The 18,080-nt window shown below is 47.7% G+C and overlaps 1 protein-coding gene across 1 annotated transcript in view; it reads right to left on the bottom strand.

Moving 5' to 3' along the window:
- DNAJB6 (DnaJ heat shock protein family (Hsp40) member B6) overlaps positions 1 to 18,080 on the bottom strand; it is a 68,787-nt gene that overhangs the window by 39,506 nt on the left and 11,201 nt on the right. Inside the window, exons 3-4 of the mRNA XM_078059816.1 lie at positions 3,817 to 3,907; positions 1,493 to 1,602 (exon numbers count right to left, since the gene is read on the bottom strand). Coding sequence (XP_077915942.1) covers positions 1,493 to 1,602; positions 3,817 to 3,881 — 175 coding nt within the window. The 5' untranslated portion in view covers positions 3,882 to 3,907. The remainder of the gene's footprint in view (positions 1 to 1,492; positions 1,603 to 3,816; positions 3,908 to 18,080) is intronic.

Raw genomic sequence — 18,080 nt, 5'->3', positions numbered from 1 at the left:
CTAGTGAAATAAAAGATCTGGGATTTCCTTTAAAGTAAAAGAGATGTATTAACAGATAAAACAAGAATGCTCAACGTATTGTTAAGCAGTGGAAGGGGAGTGATGGTTACACAGAGTTCTCTCTAAAATAAAAAATGCCCTTCACGGGGCGCCTGAGTGGCTCAGTCGGTTAAGCGTCCGCGTTCGGCTCAGTCATGATCCCGGGGCGCTGGGATGGAGCCCCACATCCGGCTCCCTGATCAGTGGGAGCCTGTTTCTCCCTCTGCTCCCCCGCCTGAATTCTCCCTATCTCTGTCACTATGCCTCGCTTAAAAAAAAAAAAAAAAAAAGCCTCTCACTAGTGACCCTGACCGCATGTGGACACACTTGAGGCGAGCACCCACGCCCTGCGGCCAGTGAGTCCTACCCTATCCTGGGTACCTCTGCCCTGACTCACACCAGGTCATTCAACGCTGCGCCCTGCCAAGGCGGTGTCAGCAGACTCCCAGTCTTCTAACAAAGCTCCACACTGCTCTCCCAAGCCCAGGACCCACACTCTTTTCTTTTTTTTTTTTTTTTTTTTTTTTTTTTTTTTAAGATTTTATTTATTTGGGCGCCTGGGTGGCTCAGTTGGTTAAGCGACTGCCTTCGGCTCAGGTCATGATCCTGGAGTCACTGGATCGAGTCCCGCATCAGGCTCCCTGCTCGGCAGGGAGTCTGCTTCTCCCTCTGACCCTCCCCCCTCTCATGTGCTCTCTCTCATTCTCTCTCTCTCTCAAATAAATAAATAAAATCTAAAAAAAAAAAAAAAAAAAAAAAAAAAGATTTTATTTATTTGACAGAGAGAGCACAAGCAGAGGGAGAGAGAGAGAGAAGCAGGCTCCCTGCTGAGCAAGGAGCCCGATGTGGGACTCGATCCCAGGACCCTGGGATCATGACCCGGGCCGAAGGCAGCCGCTTAACCGACTGAGCCACCCAGGCGTCCCCACACTCTTTTCTTCACCAAGAATCTGCTGACTGAATCTGGCTAACAGCCCACCTTCTGCTTGATTCATGAAACCACGCTAATGGGTGGGACTTTCAAAAGCCTATGCTTTCCGGGGCGCCTGGGTGGCTCAGTCGTTGAGCGTCTGCCTTCGGCTCAGGTCATAATCCCAGGGTCCTGGGATCGAGCCCCGCATCGGGCTCCCTGCTCCGCGGAAAGCCTGCTTCTCCCTCTCCCTCTTCCCACTCCCCCTGCTTGTGCTCCCTCTCTCGCTGTGTCTCTGTCAAATAAATAAAAATCTTTAAAAATAAATAAATAAATAAAAATAAAACAGCCATCCTGAAAGAACTGCTAGAAGTCAGGGTGCTCCACAGCACAAGTTAACTCTCAAGTATCTGCCAGGAATAGGACTCAAAGTTTCACAAGAAAAATAAGAAACTTCTTTTCTCGGTGCCCAATACCTCAGCCAACCACATCCATAACCCACTGGCCCTGGGGAGAGCCCCAGCTCTGGACAGGTCAACTCACCATCTGATAACACCTCATACGCCTCAGCTACTTGTTTGAATTTTCTCTCTGCTTCTTCTTTATTCTCAGGGTTCTTATCGGGATGCCACTTGAGTGCCAATTTCCGGTACCTTGAAAAGAGTCAAAGAGCAGAGGTCACGTCCACGTGCAGAACTCCACTGGCTGTGGGACATCATGCAGCTGAGAGATGGATGCGGAGCTTTAAGCTCGTGACACGAACAGCGATTTCAACAGTAAAAGCTCCCTCTCCCCCACCACGAAAGAAACAAGTTCTCAAATCCACCCAGCGGAATACAAACCAACCTCTAGAGATACAGGAATGTGAAAATGTGTGAGGACCAATGCGTGCAGGCCGAACTGGTCAGCGGCTGAGAGAGCACAGCACACAGAGGCAGGGGACAGCCCTGGTCACGGGGCAGGGGGATCCGGCCCCACCGAGCTGCTCCCCGGCCCGCCAGCACCGTTCAGAGCGCCCCGTTCTGCAGTCAAGGCTCACTGAAGACTCCAGTTAACAGTAACAATTACAGGCTTTATATATATGTATTTTTTCACATGCTTTTTAAACACACACACACAAAAAAATCCTCCCTTCTACTGAGCTAACATAAGCACCGCCTATGGGGTGGGGACGGGACTAACAGGGAAGGGGCATGCCCCTCAAATCAAGATCAGACGAGGAACCAGGCGGTCCTCTTAACCACTGACAAGCTGTTGACATAAGGCTGCTGTGGTTCAATTTAATTGTAGCATTTTCATCAAAAAACCTTGGCTTGAACTTCTTAAAATCTGATTAACACTGGACTCTACAACACTGAAACAGTATTTTTCTATCACTGTGGACCTAAACAAGCAATAAGCAGACCAAAAACCCTCAAGTGCTACAAAATCCTCGTGGTAAAACCTGAAAGACCATGGAAAAGACCAAGGAGAAAGAACGGTCCATTTGCACTAGCGTGCTGGTGTGAAAACAAAGTAACGTAGGAGAATCCAGGTACGTTTTATTTGTACAGGTTTTGTAAAAGACTACTCAATTTTTTTTTTTTTTAACTCAAGGCATAATACATGAAGTGTAAGGCACGTCTCTGTCGGCCTTGAGACTGAAGCCTGACTTCACACCAGTACTTAAGCACCAAGGCAGGCAGGCTGTATCACTTGAGAGAGGGAAAGCACACAGCACGAAATTCAAAGTTAAGACTCTAGGTTTCTCAAGAGAAATGGGAAGGGAGGGCAGCCACACACCATTACTCCTCCAAGGTTTTTCTGATCACTACGCATGAACAAAGTCTAGAGCCCACAAAATGGACTAAGAACATGCACCACCCATGGGTGCAGTTTTGCTCATTGAAAAAAAAAGGCTAGGGCGCCTGGGTGGTTCATTCCATTAAGCATCTGCCCTCGCCTCGTGTCACGATCTCAAGGTCCTGGGATCGAGTCCTGCGTCGGGCTCCCTGCTCAGGAGGGAGCCTGCTTCTCCCTCTGCCTGCCGCTCCCCCTGCTTGTGCGCTCTCTTACAAATAAATAAAATCTTTTAAATAAAATAAACAAAAATAAGGTTAAATCCAGTCTAAGACAGAATTCGACTGCACGCTTAATGAGAAATTCGTATTCCATTTACAGGTAACAGCATTTTCTAAGTTCATACTTCAAAGCCATCCTGCAGACACTGACCACTCTTGACTGTGGCTCAGATCATGAGCTCAGGGTCGTGAGATCAAGCCCTGTGTCCGGCTCTGCACTCAGCACCGTCTGCTCGACACATTAAGGTCAAATGAACCAGACAGGTCCAGTTCACCTTGAGTGCCACCTGCGCGCTCAGCTTTGCCCCGCACAGGGGCCAGGCCTGGTCACAAAGGCATGGGTAAGGCCGACAAACCGAACCAGGGACCAGATGGGTTCTAGCAGGATAAGCTGGGGTCACATGACGAGGGTTTTTTAAAGCAGCTAACACCAAGGAGGTTATAGCACCACACTCTGAGTGCTGAGTGCCAAGTCAATTCCATTCTAAAGTCCAATGTCAGTTCTCTGCGATTATTTCACATCCTCAGTGTTTGATCTACTTTAAGCAGCCAGCAGAGTCCACTGTCCCAAGGCAAAGTAACAGAGGAAACCAAGTGACCTTCTTATTCCTCAGTGACAAGTGACAGGCTGGGCCTAGGTCTGAGAAGGCAAGAGTTAATTTGTTAACTATTCTGTCTGAAGGTAAAATTAAACAGCAGTATTCAAAGAGTGTTATATTACATGGCCCATTTCAATAGATAAAAAGTGACAATACCCAAGGACCAGTGCACGACAGCACAGGTTATTTCATAAATACAATTACTTACGCCTTTTTAATATCTTCGGCTGAGGCATGTCTCTGCACGCCTAGAACTTCATAGTAATCCACCATGTTTTAACAGGCTGTTGGAGTGAGTCCTGCAATTAGAAAATCCACGGTCAATGACAGGACTGCCAAGGTTAGGTTCATCGTGGGGGAGGAACACAGCAGAGAGGGAGGGGTATGTCACCTCACCTGCGCACTAACCACTAGCCTGTGAGGCTGGACCCTTGTCTGGGAACAGATTCCAAGACTTGTGCCCTAAGACCCTTCTCGATATAGAATAAAAAGCTCTGAAATAGCCTAATAATAGCTGCCTTAACTAAATAAAACTAACAGGTGACTCAGGCAGACGCTCAGGGCCCACTTGACCACCAGCTGACAGGCCCTCTGTGAGTATCCTGTTTTCCTGACACGGGCCGTGCTCAGGGAGCTTTGGTTACCTCCTTCATTCAGTGCATTCCTGTGCCAGGCATTGGGCAAGACCGCACAGCCACCAGGATGAACACACTGTCCCCGTAACATGGGAACCACACAAAGACGGGACGAGCTGAGGCGCACCCCCGCCCCCTCCCTCAAAGTCCTGAGAGAGAAAAAGGAAATGTCTTTGACAACACAGCTATCAGAGTACCTTCACCCTCTGGCTTCAAGCTCCCATCCATCCACAACACACACACGACTGCCCTGCTGTCGACACTAATGAGAGAACCTCTACAGATCTCGCCTTCAGTGGGAAACCAGCAGCAGGGACTTGCCTCACACTTACCCGTGTCCCTGCCTAGCGCAGGACAAGGAGAATCCGCTCTGCTTCTGCCACCTCTAACAGGAAGGGCCTTGGGTCCCACAAACCAGGTACACGTATGCTGCCTCTTTAAGTGAAATCTGATGAATTCACTTCTTTAACTTTGAGTAAAACACCTCATTCAACGAGTGACCAAAAACTTACAAAGAACAGGCCTAGCCTCTGACAGGACGCACGAATTCCACCAGGAGAACAGAGCCTCGGTCAGACTGCTCTGCCCACAACTGAAGCTGGGCTTCCCACGGCGTCCCCGGAAACTCAACTATCCGACCTCAGAGACACTCTGACTCTGAGTGAGGACATGCAGTCATAGTCTTCCCAAGGCCACCGTGCCGAGGCTGAACGAGGTCTAGGTTAAATAATGCCACAACTAGCCATTTTTCCACTGCTCAAAACACACAGTCGTGGCCAACGTTGGGGGACCAACCCACGGTTTAAAAAAAAAACAAAAACAAACTCTAGTATTACGTCATGACTCCAAACTGACATGTACCAGCCAAGCATTTACAGAGAAACTCTGTATTTAAAGGGTCAAAAGGGGGTGCCTGGGTGACTCAGTCAGTTGGGCAGCGAACTTTCGGTTTCAGCTCAGGTCATCTCAGGGGGCCTCAGGTCATGATTTCAGGGTCATAGGATTGAGCCCTGCATCCGCTTCCTGCTCATGCTGGCTCTCTCAAATAATCTAAAAAGTAATAATAATAAACAAAGGGTCAGAGGAAGCAGATGAAATCTACTCATTACTAGTACAGGAGCTCGACACAAGGAATAATTCAAAAATATCACAGGATTGGGGCGCCTGGGTGGCTCAGTCATTAAGCGTCTGCCTTCAGCTCAGGTCATGGTCCCAGAGTCCTGGGATCGAGCCCCGTATTGGGCTCCCTGCTCCGCGGGAAGCCTGCTTCTCCCTCTCCCACGCCCCCTGCTTGTGTTCCCTCTCTCGCTGTGTCTCTAATAAATAAAATCCTTAAAAAAAAAAAGAATACCACAGGATGATGTAAAATAGATCCCCCCCCCCTTGAAATACCTAGAAATGTTAAAGTCCAACAAATACATTTGAAGAAGCTGAGCTGCCAGAAAGAGGCTCAAGTGCCAGACACAACCAGGAGTTTACACCAGAAGTGGTAATCCTGAGATTTGGGGGAGGGGGGGGTCGGTCCTATGTTCTCAGGACAGGACTTGCTTTTGAAGCACAGGAAAGAGTGGCCGCACTGAACACAGACAGACAGACAGACACACACACACGCGCGCGCGCGCGCACGCGCCCCCCTCGTACTGTGGCTCCCAAAGGGCTGTAATTACAAGAAAGGGGGAGGAGAGAGGTTTCTCTCCAACCCGCTGCAGAGGAAGAAGCCCCCTGAGCACCTGAAGCCCGAGGGCTCGGTCAGAGGTACAGAAGGAACTCTTATTACCTCCATTATCCTGCGATGCTCCATGCTCTGCAGAACTACCAAATACGACCCCGGGACGGTGAGGCAAATACAGGTACACCTGAGCACTAAGTATCCCTACAAGCTAAGTCACACAGATTCCAGCAGAAAACACAACCCCTGCTCAACAGGAGCTGACAAACTAGAGACGAGGAAGAGTGAGAACACCTCCAAGAATCTGAAACAAAGCACTTGGAAGGGAACATATTAAAAAAGCATTCGGGACTGAGCTTTGGTGGCTCAGTTGGTGAAGTGTCTGCCTTCGGCTGAGGTCATGATCCAGGAGTCCTGGCATCAAGCCTAGATTCGGGTTCCCTGGGGCTCCCTGTTCAGCAGGGAGCCTGCTTCTCCCTCTGCCCCTCCCCCTGCCCATGCTGTCTCTCTCAACTAAGTCTTTTATAAAAGAAGTTTTATAAATACTTTTTTCTAAACATTTTATTTATTTATTTGAGAGAGACTGAGAAAGAGAGAACACGAGCAGGGGGAAAGGGAGAAGCAGACTCCCTGCTGAGCAGGGAGCCCGATGTGGGGCTCGATCCCAGAACCCTAGAATCATGACCTGAGCCAAAGGCAGACGCTTAACGACTGAGCCACCCAGGTGCCCCTAAATAAAAACTTTTAAAAGTTTTTATAGATATTATAAGTTATTTACATGTTGTTTTTTATAAATAAAACTTTCTTTTTTTATTGGGGGGTAGGGGGCAAGGGCAGAGGCAGAATCCCAAGCAGGCTCCACACCATGACCCTGAGGATCACAACCTGAGCCAAAGCCAAGGGTCAGATGCTTAACCCACTGAGCCACCCAGGAACCCCAAAAAAAGTTTCTTTTAGGTAAACTCTACCCCCAACGTGAGACTCAAACTCACGACCCCGAGAGATCAAGAACTGTATGCTCAACTGACGGAGCCAGTCAGGTGCCCCAAGTACAAACAAACAAACAAAAAGGCACATCCAGGGGCGCCTTGGTGGCTCAGTCGTTAAGTGTCTGCCTTTGGCTCAGGTCATGATCCCAGCGCCTGGGCTCCCTGCTCAGTGGGAAGCCTGCTTCTCCCACTTCCCTCTGCTTGTGTTCTCTCCCTCTCTTGCTGTCTCTGTCAAATAAATAAATATTAAAAAAAAAAAAAAAAAAGACACATCCAGTCATGTCATTTAACAAAACTCTCGTAGCTGACATAAAATAGGGCCCTGCAGTGCACAATTAGAAAATCCATGTTCTGGGGTGCCTGAGTGGCTCAGTCCTTAAGCGTCTGCCTTTGGCTCAGTCATGATCCCAGCATCCTGGGATCGAGCCCCGCATCAGGCTCCCTGCTCAGCAGGAAGCCTGCTTCTCCCTCTCCCACTCCCCCTGCTTGTGTTCCCTCTCTCACTGTCAAATGAATAAATAAAACATTTTTTAAAAAAAAAAAAAAAGGAAAACAGTATCACAAAACCAGAAACGAACAACTGGACACAAAACTCATTTTCAGAAAGCCCTTGGGTCAAAGATCTCATGAAGGAAATCAGGATATATTTTGGTGAAATATCGTATATCAATTTGATCACCTGGTGAAGGAGAAATTTAGAAAAGGATGTAGAACCTCAAATACAGCAATAACAGTTCTAGAGATTGGAAGGTTAAGAACTCAGAACAGACTTGAACAAGACTTACCATTTAAGAACATCAAAATACATACTTTTTTCAAATAGAGTCCCACAATTTTTTTAAATTACAAATTAAGGAGAGAAAACTCTATGGTGACTATTTTCTGGTAATTAGCTGTGACAGACACAGAAGAAAGAGAATGCTGCTTGAGAGGAAGACCTCCTCCTCTGTCCTGTGGCCCTTCCAGGGGGCCTCAGCCACAGACACGTGGACGTGGACGGGAGAAAACTGAAGGTAACAGGCACGGACAGGAAATTCACAGGCAGGCAGGCAGGCAACAGGAAGCTTTTAGGCGCTCAGGAGAGGGGGGTCTGAGGACAGGAATGGGAGGAAGACCGTCAGCAAGAAGGAGAGAGATTTGGGAACACAAGGTTGCGCTGCGTTTCCTTAGGTAAAGAGGAGTCTCTGTTAATAGAGCTCTTCCTGGTGCAGGCTCTCCTTTCCTATGTAAATTAGAGCAGTTGAGGGGGAGGCAGAGGGCCTTTTCCCGCATCTGCTGGGTTTTGATTACTTTTAACTCCGATACAATCTCTAGGCAAAAGTGGCCCATCCTGGGGCAGCCTGCCATGAGCCTCTACAGTAACAGGACGTACCCATGAGAACATGATTGTGCACAATATGGTTTTTGCAATTTTGTTTGAATATGTTCAACATAAACTATTAAAGTATTTGTCTGAAATGCAATCAGTTACACAACATGGAAGTGAGCACCCAATTTTAAAAGGTTTCCTCGCAGGTAGTTACAACATTCAAAACACGCTGGTCGGCCAAGTTCAGTCTCAAAATTACTCGCCACAGAAGAGGTCCCCAATTCTCATGACCTAGAAGCACAGCAAGCTTTATCTGCAGGAAGTAAAAACCTGACCACTACCCACAACAAGGCAAGGGCAGCCAGAAACAGCAGAAAAATCAGCATCCTAGCACCTCCACTTCAAAGGGCTAACAATTAACTACGCCAGATTACTGTCCCTTGTGGGCCCCAGCTGTTGCTGCATGCGTCTGCGGGAATCTTGGAGTGCCCAGCAGTGACAGGACAGGTCAACCCACTGTTACCAACGCGCAACAAAGGGAGAAATCTCAGGACCGGGCTCTTGCTTTCTAACCGCTGAACCATCACCAGAGCCACACGTGGTCAGAGGTCATCTGGTGTGTCAGATGCCACTGCTAAGGTGTCCTTGGTACCACTTCAAAGCTGGATTCAAGTCCAAATGGTTTCTCTTTATCTGCAAGGATGTGCCTGTATTTGTGCAAATGAGGATGCTAGCGTGGCAGCACAAGATCCTCAAGGCAGTCAGTGCAGAAGTGGGTGGAAATGTGGCTTCAACACGCCAGGCGGTAAATGCCCTGGTTACTGAACTACCTAAAAATATCCCCCAGGACAGGCACCCCCGCTGGGGGGGGGGGGTGCACAAGCACCATCAATTTAATATAACCTGGGAAACAACCAACACTTGAATAATGGCTATTCTCGTTTCTTTCTAAAAGGCTGTGCCTAGAAAAAATGCAAATGAACTGAATGAGACCAATCATCTGGAGAGTCCAAAACCCCACCCTCCAGCCACCTCTCCAGCACAAGGCTGCTGGTACCTCCACCTTTCTCTGCTCCTGCACCCAGTCCTGTCTAGCTCCCCCCAACACCAGCACCACCACTTGAAGCTTACTCTTACTAAGGTCAAGAGGAAAATCTTGTGCAGTTTGACTCCCCAAAGCCCTCAGCACACGGGGGCTTTCCAGTCCCGTCTCCGTCCCCTGGTTTGTTCTCCCAAAGAGCCGTGTGAACACAGGGTAGGGAAGCTAGGGTTCAGATCCCTCTTCTCATGCTACTACACTCATGTGATCCACTCCCATTATGCAAATACCATCTATTTCGCAATGATTCCCAAATTTAAGTTCCAATCCTAGGTCTCTCTTTGGCACTTCAGACATGAATAGACAGATGACTACCTGACATAGCTACTTGGCCGTGTGACAGACCTCCCAAATAGACCAGGACCAAATTTCACTGGATGCTCCCTACCCCACTCCTTTTCTCTAGTAAATTCTGCCTTCCGCTTCCAGGCTTTTGACTGGAAACTTTTGTCCTCATCAACACTGCTACCCACCCACCCACCCCACATACACACACACAAAGTAATCCACAGTTCTGTCTGATATGTCTGCCAACTATCCCAAACCCCTTCGACTTTTCTCTATCTTTAACGGCACCAGCCCCTCCTACTGCTGGAGCCTCTTAATCATACCCTCTTCTCTCCCAGCCAAGGTAAGCTATAAATACGCCGGGGCTATCACAGCACATACAATATGGTGTCCGCACTGGGCAGAACCGGCTATGAAGGACACGGTCAGCTCTGCTGGGGAGGACATGGAGGGAGACCTGACTTCACTGGTAACGCAGGCTCTGGGGCAGGAAAGTACAGGATGAGCCTAGGACATGCTATTGAGCAAGTAAGTAAAGATGCTAGCAAAAAGTATAGGCCTGGTCAAAAAAAAACAAAAAAAACAAACCAAGACTAGAACTCTAACATCTTGGAGGTGGCTAAGAATCAACAGCAACTAAATGCCACCTGGGCTCAGGACTGGTGTGTGGAGCACAGGGCCAAGAGTGCAATGCTGGCAGATGCAGATCAAGTTCACAGTTAACAGTACCGCAGCGACGCTGACCTCTTCGCTTCAGTAAACGGACTGTGGTTACACAGAGTATTAAGGAAAGTCGGATCAAAGGTAGACAGGAAATGGTCCTACTGTCTTGATGACTCTACTATAAATCTGAAATCACGTGGGGGGGGGGGCAAAAAGTCAAAAAGAACAAGTACAGCCAGGTCCAAAGGCCATCGGAACAAAACTGATGGAGCACTGGCGACCAGAAGGGAATCAGACCATCAGAATGACCGCCATGCACTCAAAATACACACCAGAACAAGAATCAAACACTTACTATGCTCCCTGTCCTGTACAAACTACATTTGCAACCAAATAAATGCAGAGCCAACTTTCTTTTTAAAGAATTCCAGCTAACAAATGCAGGAAAAATGCTAGAATGAGAAAATTATCATTGTGAAAATAACCTAGTGCCTCTCAAAGCACAGACTTGAGCCAGCAACACCAGCATGTCCTTGTTAAATAAAAGGACCTCTAAAGTAACCAAGTTTCAACTTTGCCTCATAAAGCATCCCCACTACAATAACCACTAATTAGTCCAACCTTCTCTGCCTGAACCAACTCCAGGGAGCAGCCATCAAGAGCGGACAGTTCTTGGATTCTTTCCGCTGAACAGTGGGGCCTCCAGGGACCTGTCACCCTTTGGTTCCTGGTTCAGGTTACACAACGCAGGCTGAATTTCTCTTCCACAGCCCCTGCATCGGGCTCCCTGCTCCGCGGGGAGCCTGCTTCTCCCTCTCCCACTCCCCCTGCTTGCGTTCCCTCTCTAGCTGTCTCCCTCTGTCAAATAAATAAAATCTTCACAAAAAAAAAAACACTTTTTAATCCACATGACATGTTTGTACTAGTGACATTACGTTCAGTTTAGTAATAATTCAGGCTTCATCAAGGGCTTTATCTTCATGAATTTTTCACTCTCTCGACTAACAGGGCCTTACATCTCGTGGCAGTTCTTCCTAAGAACTCTGCCCTGATCCCTGCTTTGAGCAAGCTCCAAGGCTGCAATTCCTTAGTACCCAGAATCCAGGGACGGTCCAAGCGTCACCAACAAAAGGTAACAAGACTACCGTACTTCTCTGAACCTGGACCATCAGTGCTAAGTCAACCCTCGTAAGAAACATTCCTGAATTCAATCATCAACGTCAACTGCGCTCTGCGCCTGTCTTTTTGAGTCTCTGGTCCCTGTCCTGCCTCTCATTCCTGCCTCTGTGCAACCGTGGCTCTTCCGACAAAGGGGCTGCACAGCTTGCCTCATCCATTCCCCTTGGTGATGCTGGCCCACTGTTCTCATCAGCTAAAACCTTTCTGGTAACAAGTCCACCATCAACATAGTTACTCTCAAAGAAAACAATGACATAATTCTGAGTCAATTTAGTCATACAAATTTACTATTTATAACAATCGTACGCTAGCTTTGGGAGTAAGCACCAAGTTTAGCAGACAAGTGAACAACTTAGTCATGGACAGTTAACACAAATATGCCAAGAGTGTGGGGGAGAAGGTATGGAGACAGTGGGGCAAAGAAAGCGTAAAAAAACACTGCCACTTCCTGAAGAGCTGGAAAACAGAAAAGTTGCCTGTGCAGAGAGGCGAAATTATCTCCAACTGAAGGGAAAGCATACGCAGACAGAACTGTAAAAGCACATGGCTCGGGACGCCTGGGTGGCTCAGTCGGTTAAGCGTCTGCCTTCGGCTCAGGTCGTGATCCCAGGGTCCTGGGATCGAGTCCCGCATCGGGCTCCCTGCTCCGCGGGGAGCCTGCTTCTCCCTCTGCCTCTGTCTCTCTCTCTGTCTCTCATGAATAAATAAATAAAATCTTTAAAAAAAAAAAAAAAAAAAAGCACATGGCCCGTGTGAGAAGCAACTAGTAAGGCAAGACTTTAGTAGAGCTGACCTGGGAGGGTCGAGAAGGAAGATACAATTCAAGAGTAATTTTAGAACATGCCAAAGAAATAAGACTTCTCGACTATAAGCAAAAGGCTTTTTGAGCAATGATCTATCAGGGGTGTATTTGAGAAAACCACTTGTAAGCACAAGATACGTCAACTTCTAAAGGAAGTATGTCTGGATGGTGTTGGGGAAGATCCATTTAAAAAATATCTCAAATGAAATCCGTGTCTGAATCAGAAAAATGATAATAAGAATGAAGGAGAGTAGTCAAGGGAAGACACATTCAGGAACACCCTGAATTAATGGTCACCCTATAAAGCAATGGGATTTCGTTAATAGGGTTCCATGCACAACCACTAATGTTTTATGGAAGTTTTTCTTCAATTTCTATTAAAAACAGGATTTAAAAAAACTTTTTAGGGGGGCGCCCGGGTGGCTCAGTCCGTTGTGTCTGCCTTCAGCTCAGGTCATGATCCCAGGGGTCCTGGGATCGAGCCCCGCACCGGGCTCCCTGCTCCACGGGAAGCCTGCTTCTCCCTCTCCCACCCCCCCTGCTTGTGTTCCCTCTCTCGCTGTGTCTCTCTGTCAAATAAATAGATAAAATCTTTAAAAAAAAAAAAAAGTTTTAATCCACATGACATGTTTGTACTATTGACGTTACGTTCAGTTCAGTAATAATTCAGGCTTCGTTATCAGCCTCTTCAGGAGGAAACGCGTCCCTGTCTCATCCAGGCAGGGCAGGTACATACTGAATTACAGCCACAGCTGAGAGGGGCTCGAAGGAACAGTCAATCCGCATCCCCTGTCTGAGCGCAGAGCTCTCCCATCAAGCTGTGCTGTGAGTGTGGGAGCCAAACACTCAATGCTATAGAAAGACATTCCTTACATCAACACTACCTTTCTTCATTTTTATTTTTTAAAGTTTTATTTATTTGATAGCAAGAGAGACAGTGAGAGAGGGAACACAAGCAGGGGGCGTGGGAGAGGGAGAAGCAGTCTTTCTGGACCCTGGGACCATGACCTGAGCCAAAGGCAGACGCTTAACGACTGAGCCACCCAGGTGCCCCTACCTATTCTCATTTTTAACAAGTGCCAAGAAGGTAAACAAGTTTTAACATAAACTCAAAAATATGCTCTATAAAGACAGTAAAATGAAAATACCCTAAGGTCTACAAATATATAAAGATCCAATAAGGCATGGAAGACTCTGGACGTCGCCACGGGCAGCTGCAGAGCGGGCTCAAGTAGGGACACCACCGCGTCCCCCACGCAGTGTCAGCCACAGGCTAAGGACCCTGCCCTCTGCTCACAGCTTCAGAGCAAGGAAGGGTAAGAGGAGTAAGTTAAACTTAACAAAATCCACCAATTATCTATGACTAACCTCAGAACTTTATACAAAATAAAATTCCACGTATACATTTGTATCCATAATTTCCCTACAGAACGCAGTATTTCAAAATACTAACAGCCTTTTCTAAAACAATAATATAAACCCATACACTAAATTGTATGGCCGATTGTAGAGTACAGGATAAAAGAGCCTGGAAACTTAGAAATACTACCCAATTCCAAAATAACTAAACTGCTGCTCAGCCACGAGATGTGCAGATAAAATCAGATTTTATATAGACTATTTCCTTACCCACAGATAAACTAATCCCAATCTTTAATCCAATTTTCCTAAAGCATCAAATACATCCATTTATTCTCAAAACACCACCATGTGCGGCGACAAAACATTTAAAACGGGGGCTTTAGCGTCCCTTCTCCCCAGCTACAACCGCAAGCGAGTCCCACGGGGGCCGTGAGCACGTGCAATCCCGCTCTCACCTAGGACTCCCCGCGACCAACACACACGCCAGAGTCCTACACCCCCTGTCGGGTCTTCCAGGGGCAACTGCCGTTTCGGAGGACAGGCGACACCAGGAAAGTAAGAGCCTCGGAGGGGCTGAGACGCCCACCCCGCGCCTTCTCTTCCCAGCTGTGCCCAAGACCAGGAGGATTCCTCCCGCCCTCTGCTACTCTGCCGGGAGAAAGGGGCTCCTCTCCTGCATCCAGGTGCCAAGAAGGAAGCACACGGTATGTGAAAGAGCCGACCACGTAAACTAAAGCACAGGTGCCCACAAAGGCCTCAGGCGGGTGGAAACTGCAGCCAGCACACATGTGAAACCTCACTGCCTCACGGGGTGAACTGCTCCCAAAAGGCAGCCATTAATCCTGAAGTCGTCACAATGGAAGAGACTTTGAGACCTCAGTCCCCTGGTCACACCAGCCACACTTCAAGGGCCCCACAGCCACATGAGGCTACTGACCTCACTCTGGAAAGCACAGGCAGAGAACAGCGCTCACAACTCATGGGGAGTCTAAAACAGCCTCACAGAAATCAATTCAAGGTTAAAGGAAATTTAGAGGAGTGGGAAGAGCATTCTCTCACTAATCTTTTCTAGTGGATACTCTGAAACTTCTCTTATTTCCCACTAACCGGACCTACTACTGTATTTAAAGGAAGCTATAAAAAGCAACATTTTCTATTCTTTCAATTAAGAACAAATGCTTCTGGGGCGTCTGCCTGGCTCAGTCAAAAGAGCGTGCAACTCTTGACCTCGGGGTTCTGAGTTCGAGCCCCACATTATAAAGAATATAAATTAAAAAAAAAAAAAGAAATGCTTCTTAGGACAACCAGTTTATTAATCCATGAAACTTCCAACAAAATATGCTTGACCAAGGTAAAAAAAATTAACTCCAGCTCTTTGATAAACCCACTAACCTAATCCCCATTAACCAAAAGAACTACACCTCATTCCAATAAACTTAACCCACAATGTCAGGAATTTCAGAAAGCATGTCACACAGATCACTGGTACCTAAACATAAGTACCATACCTCTCCCTCTGTGTTTTTTTAAGATTTTATTTATTTAGGGGCACCTGGGTGACTCAGTCGTTGAGCGTCTGCCTTCGGCTCAAGTCATGATCCCAGGGTCCTGGGATCAAGCCCCGCATCGGGCTCCCTGCTCCGTGGGAGGCCTGCTTCTCCCTCTCCCACTCCCCCTGCTTGTGTCCCCTCTCTTGCTCTCTGTCAAATAAATCAATAAAATTTTTTTTTTTTAATTTTATTTATTTGACAAAGAGAGCACAAGCAGGGGGAGCAGCAGAGGCAGAGGGAGAAGCAGACTCCCCGCTGAGCAAGGAGCCCGATGCACGACTCCATCCCAGGACCCTGAGATCACGACCTGATCTGAAGGCAGACACTTAACCCACTGAGCCACCCAGGCACCCCCTGCGCTCACTCTCAAATAAAATTTTTAAATAAATAAATAAATAAAAATACCAAAAACATTCTGTTCTTCTCGAGGTCTGCCCTCGGGGAAACTGTTCTACCACAGCCCATTGTACCTGGGTGCGGCCGGGAAATACCCAACTCCAGTTCCCTCCAGCCCTCCCTGTCCCGCCTGAGGGAGGGGAACTGGAAAACCCTGGTGAAGTGGACCACAAGGTGGAGACCCACTCCTGGGACGGTGGAAACCTTCCGCTCCCCCCGCCTGGCCTCCACATCACTGAAGGCCTGTGGGCGCAGCTGCTCTGGCACGTCCCTCACGCCCACCTTTAAACAAAACATTACGAGGCACACTAGAAGGCAAGCCTAGGCAAGCCTCCGGACAGGGCAGACACAGCACAGATACTGCAATCATCACACCAAGAACTGGGTAAACCTAGGATTAATACGCCAAGAGCTTAAATGCAGAATGTAGACACCACGCTAGAACAGATGGGTAATGTCAGCAGAGGTGAAAATTCTAGGAGTCAAAGAGAAATGCCAGGGATCAAAAGCCCCAGCAGAAATGAGGAATGCCTTTGATGAGCTTATTCATAAACTGGGCATGGATGAGGAATCCGACAGAACGATGGAAACTCAGAAAACTGGACAAGGGGAAAAGCAGACTGACGATGGCGTGCCAACAAGCTGTGGGACAACGAGCGGGGACCAGAGCGGGGACCAGGGCGGGAGGACAGAAGGAGTGTGAACAGTGCTCTGAAGCATCAATCAGCTCTGAAGCAATGTGAAGCAATAAATGAGAATTTCCCCCAAATTCATGTCAGGCACCAAACCACACACCCAGAAGATCAGAGAACATCATGTGGGATAAATGCCAAAAAAGTACACCTCAGCATTATCACGCTCCAACTTCAGAAAACCAAAGACAAAAAAATCTTCAAAGAAGCCAGAGGGAAGGGGCGCCTGGGTGGCTCAGTCATTGGGCGTCCGCCTTCGGCTCAGGTCATGATCCCAGGGTGCTGGTATCGAGCCCCGCATCGGGCTCCCTGCTCAGCCAGGAGCCTGATTCTCCCTCTCCCACTCCCCCTGCTTGTGTTCCCTCTTTAAAATCTTTAAAAAACAAAAAACAAAAAAAGCCAGAGGGAAAAAACACCTTACCTATAAGGAAACAAAAGTAAGAACTGCGGGCGCCTGGGGGGCTCAGTTGGTTAAGCGACTGCCTTTGGCTCAGGTCTAAATCCTGGAGTCTCAGGATCGAGTTCCACATCGGGCTCCCTGCTCAGCAGGGAGTCTGCTTCTCCCTCTGACCCTCCTCCCTCTCATGCTATCATTCTCTCTCCCTCTCAATAAATAAAACCTTTTAAAAAATAAATAAATAAGGGGCGCCTGAGTGGCTCAGTCGTTAAGCGTCTGCCTTCGGCTCAGGTCATGATCCCAGGGTCCTGGGATCGAGCCCCGCATCGGGCTCCCTGCTCCGCTGGAAGCCTGCTTCTCCCTCTCCCTCTCCCCCTGCTTGTGTTCCCTCTCTCGCTGTGTCTCCCTCTGTCAAAATAAATAAATAAAATCTTTGGGGCGCCTGGGTGGCTCAGTCGTTAAGCATCTGCCTTCGGCTCAGGTCATGATCCCAGGGTCCTGGGATCGAGCCCCGCATCAGGCTCCCTGCTCAGCGGGAAGCCTGCTTCTCCCTCTCCCACTCCCCCTGCTTGTGTTCCTGCTCTCACTATCTCTCTCTCTATCAAATAAATAAAATCTTTTAAAAAAAAATAAATAAATAAATAAATAAATAAATAAATAGGGTGCCTGGGTGGCTCAGTCGGTTAAGCGACTGCCTTCGGCTCAGGTCATGATCCCAGGGTCCTGGGATCGAATCCGACATCGGGCTCCCCGCTCTGCGGGGAGCCTGCTTCTCCCTCTCCCACTCCCCCTGCTTGTGTTCCCTCTCTCACTGTCTCTCTCTCTGTCAAATAAATAAATAAAATATTTTAAATAAATAAATAAATAAATAATAATTGCATCCATACAAGAAAGAAAGGGATGAATTTCTACCGGGGGGGGGGGAGGGGGTGACCAACCAACCTCCAATTCTGCAGCCTGCAATATTATCCTTCAAAAGTGTATAAAGACTTTCTCTGACCAACAAAAATTGAGGGAATTTGTTGCCAGATCTGCCGGGCAAGAAATACTAAAAGTCCTTCAAAGAGAAGGAAATGGATAGGACAAAAACTTAGATCAACCCAGATCAATGTAAGGAGCATCAGAGAAAGAATAAGTGGATATAAAATAAACGTTCCCCTATTCTTAATTAATCCCACAGAGAACACTTCAAACAGCAACAGTGTACTTCTGTGCGGACATGTGTTCAGGTGTAGGTGAAATGAACAGAACCGCATGGACAGGAGGGAAGAATGAGGAGCTGTCATAAGGCACCTGCACTCCCCACCAGGCACTGGAGTGTCACGTGACTGCGCACTTAGGTTAGTTGTGAATGTACACTGCAGACTCGAGGGCAACCAGCAAAAAAAAAAAAAAGGTAAAAAGGGTAACATGCTAAAACGGAAAGAAAATGCAAACAAATA

The sequence above is a fragment of the Halichoerus grypus genome, chromosome 12, assembly GCF_964656455.1.
Source record: "Halichoerus grypus chromosome 12, mHalGry1.hap1.1, whole genome shotgun sequence".
In the NCBI taxonomy this organism is placed as follows: Eukaryota; Metazoa; Chordata; class Mammalia; order Carnivora; family Phocidae; genus Halichoerus; species Halichoerus grypus.
The sequence above is the reverse complement of the archived record's forward strand: the minus strand, read 5'-3'. Positions and strand labels throughout refer to the sequence as shown.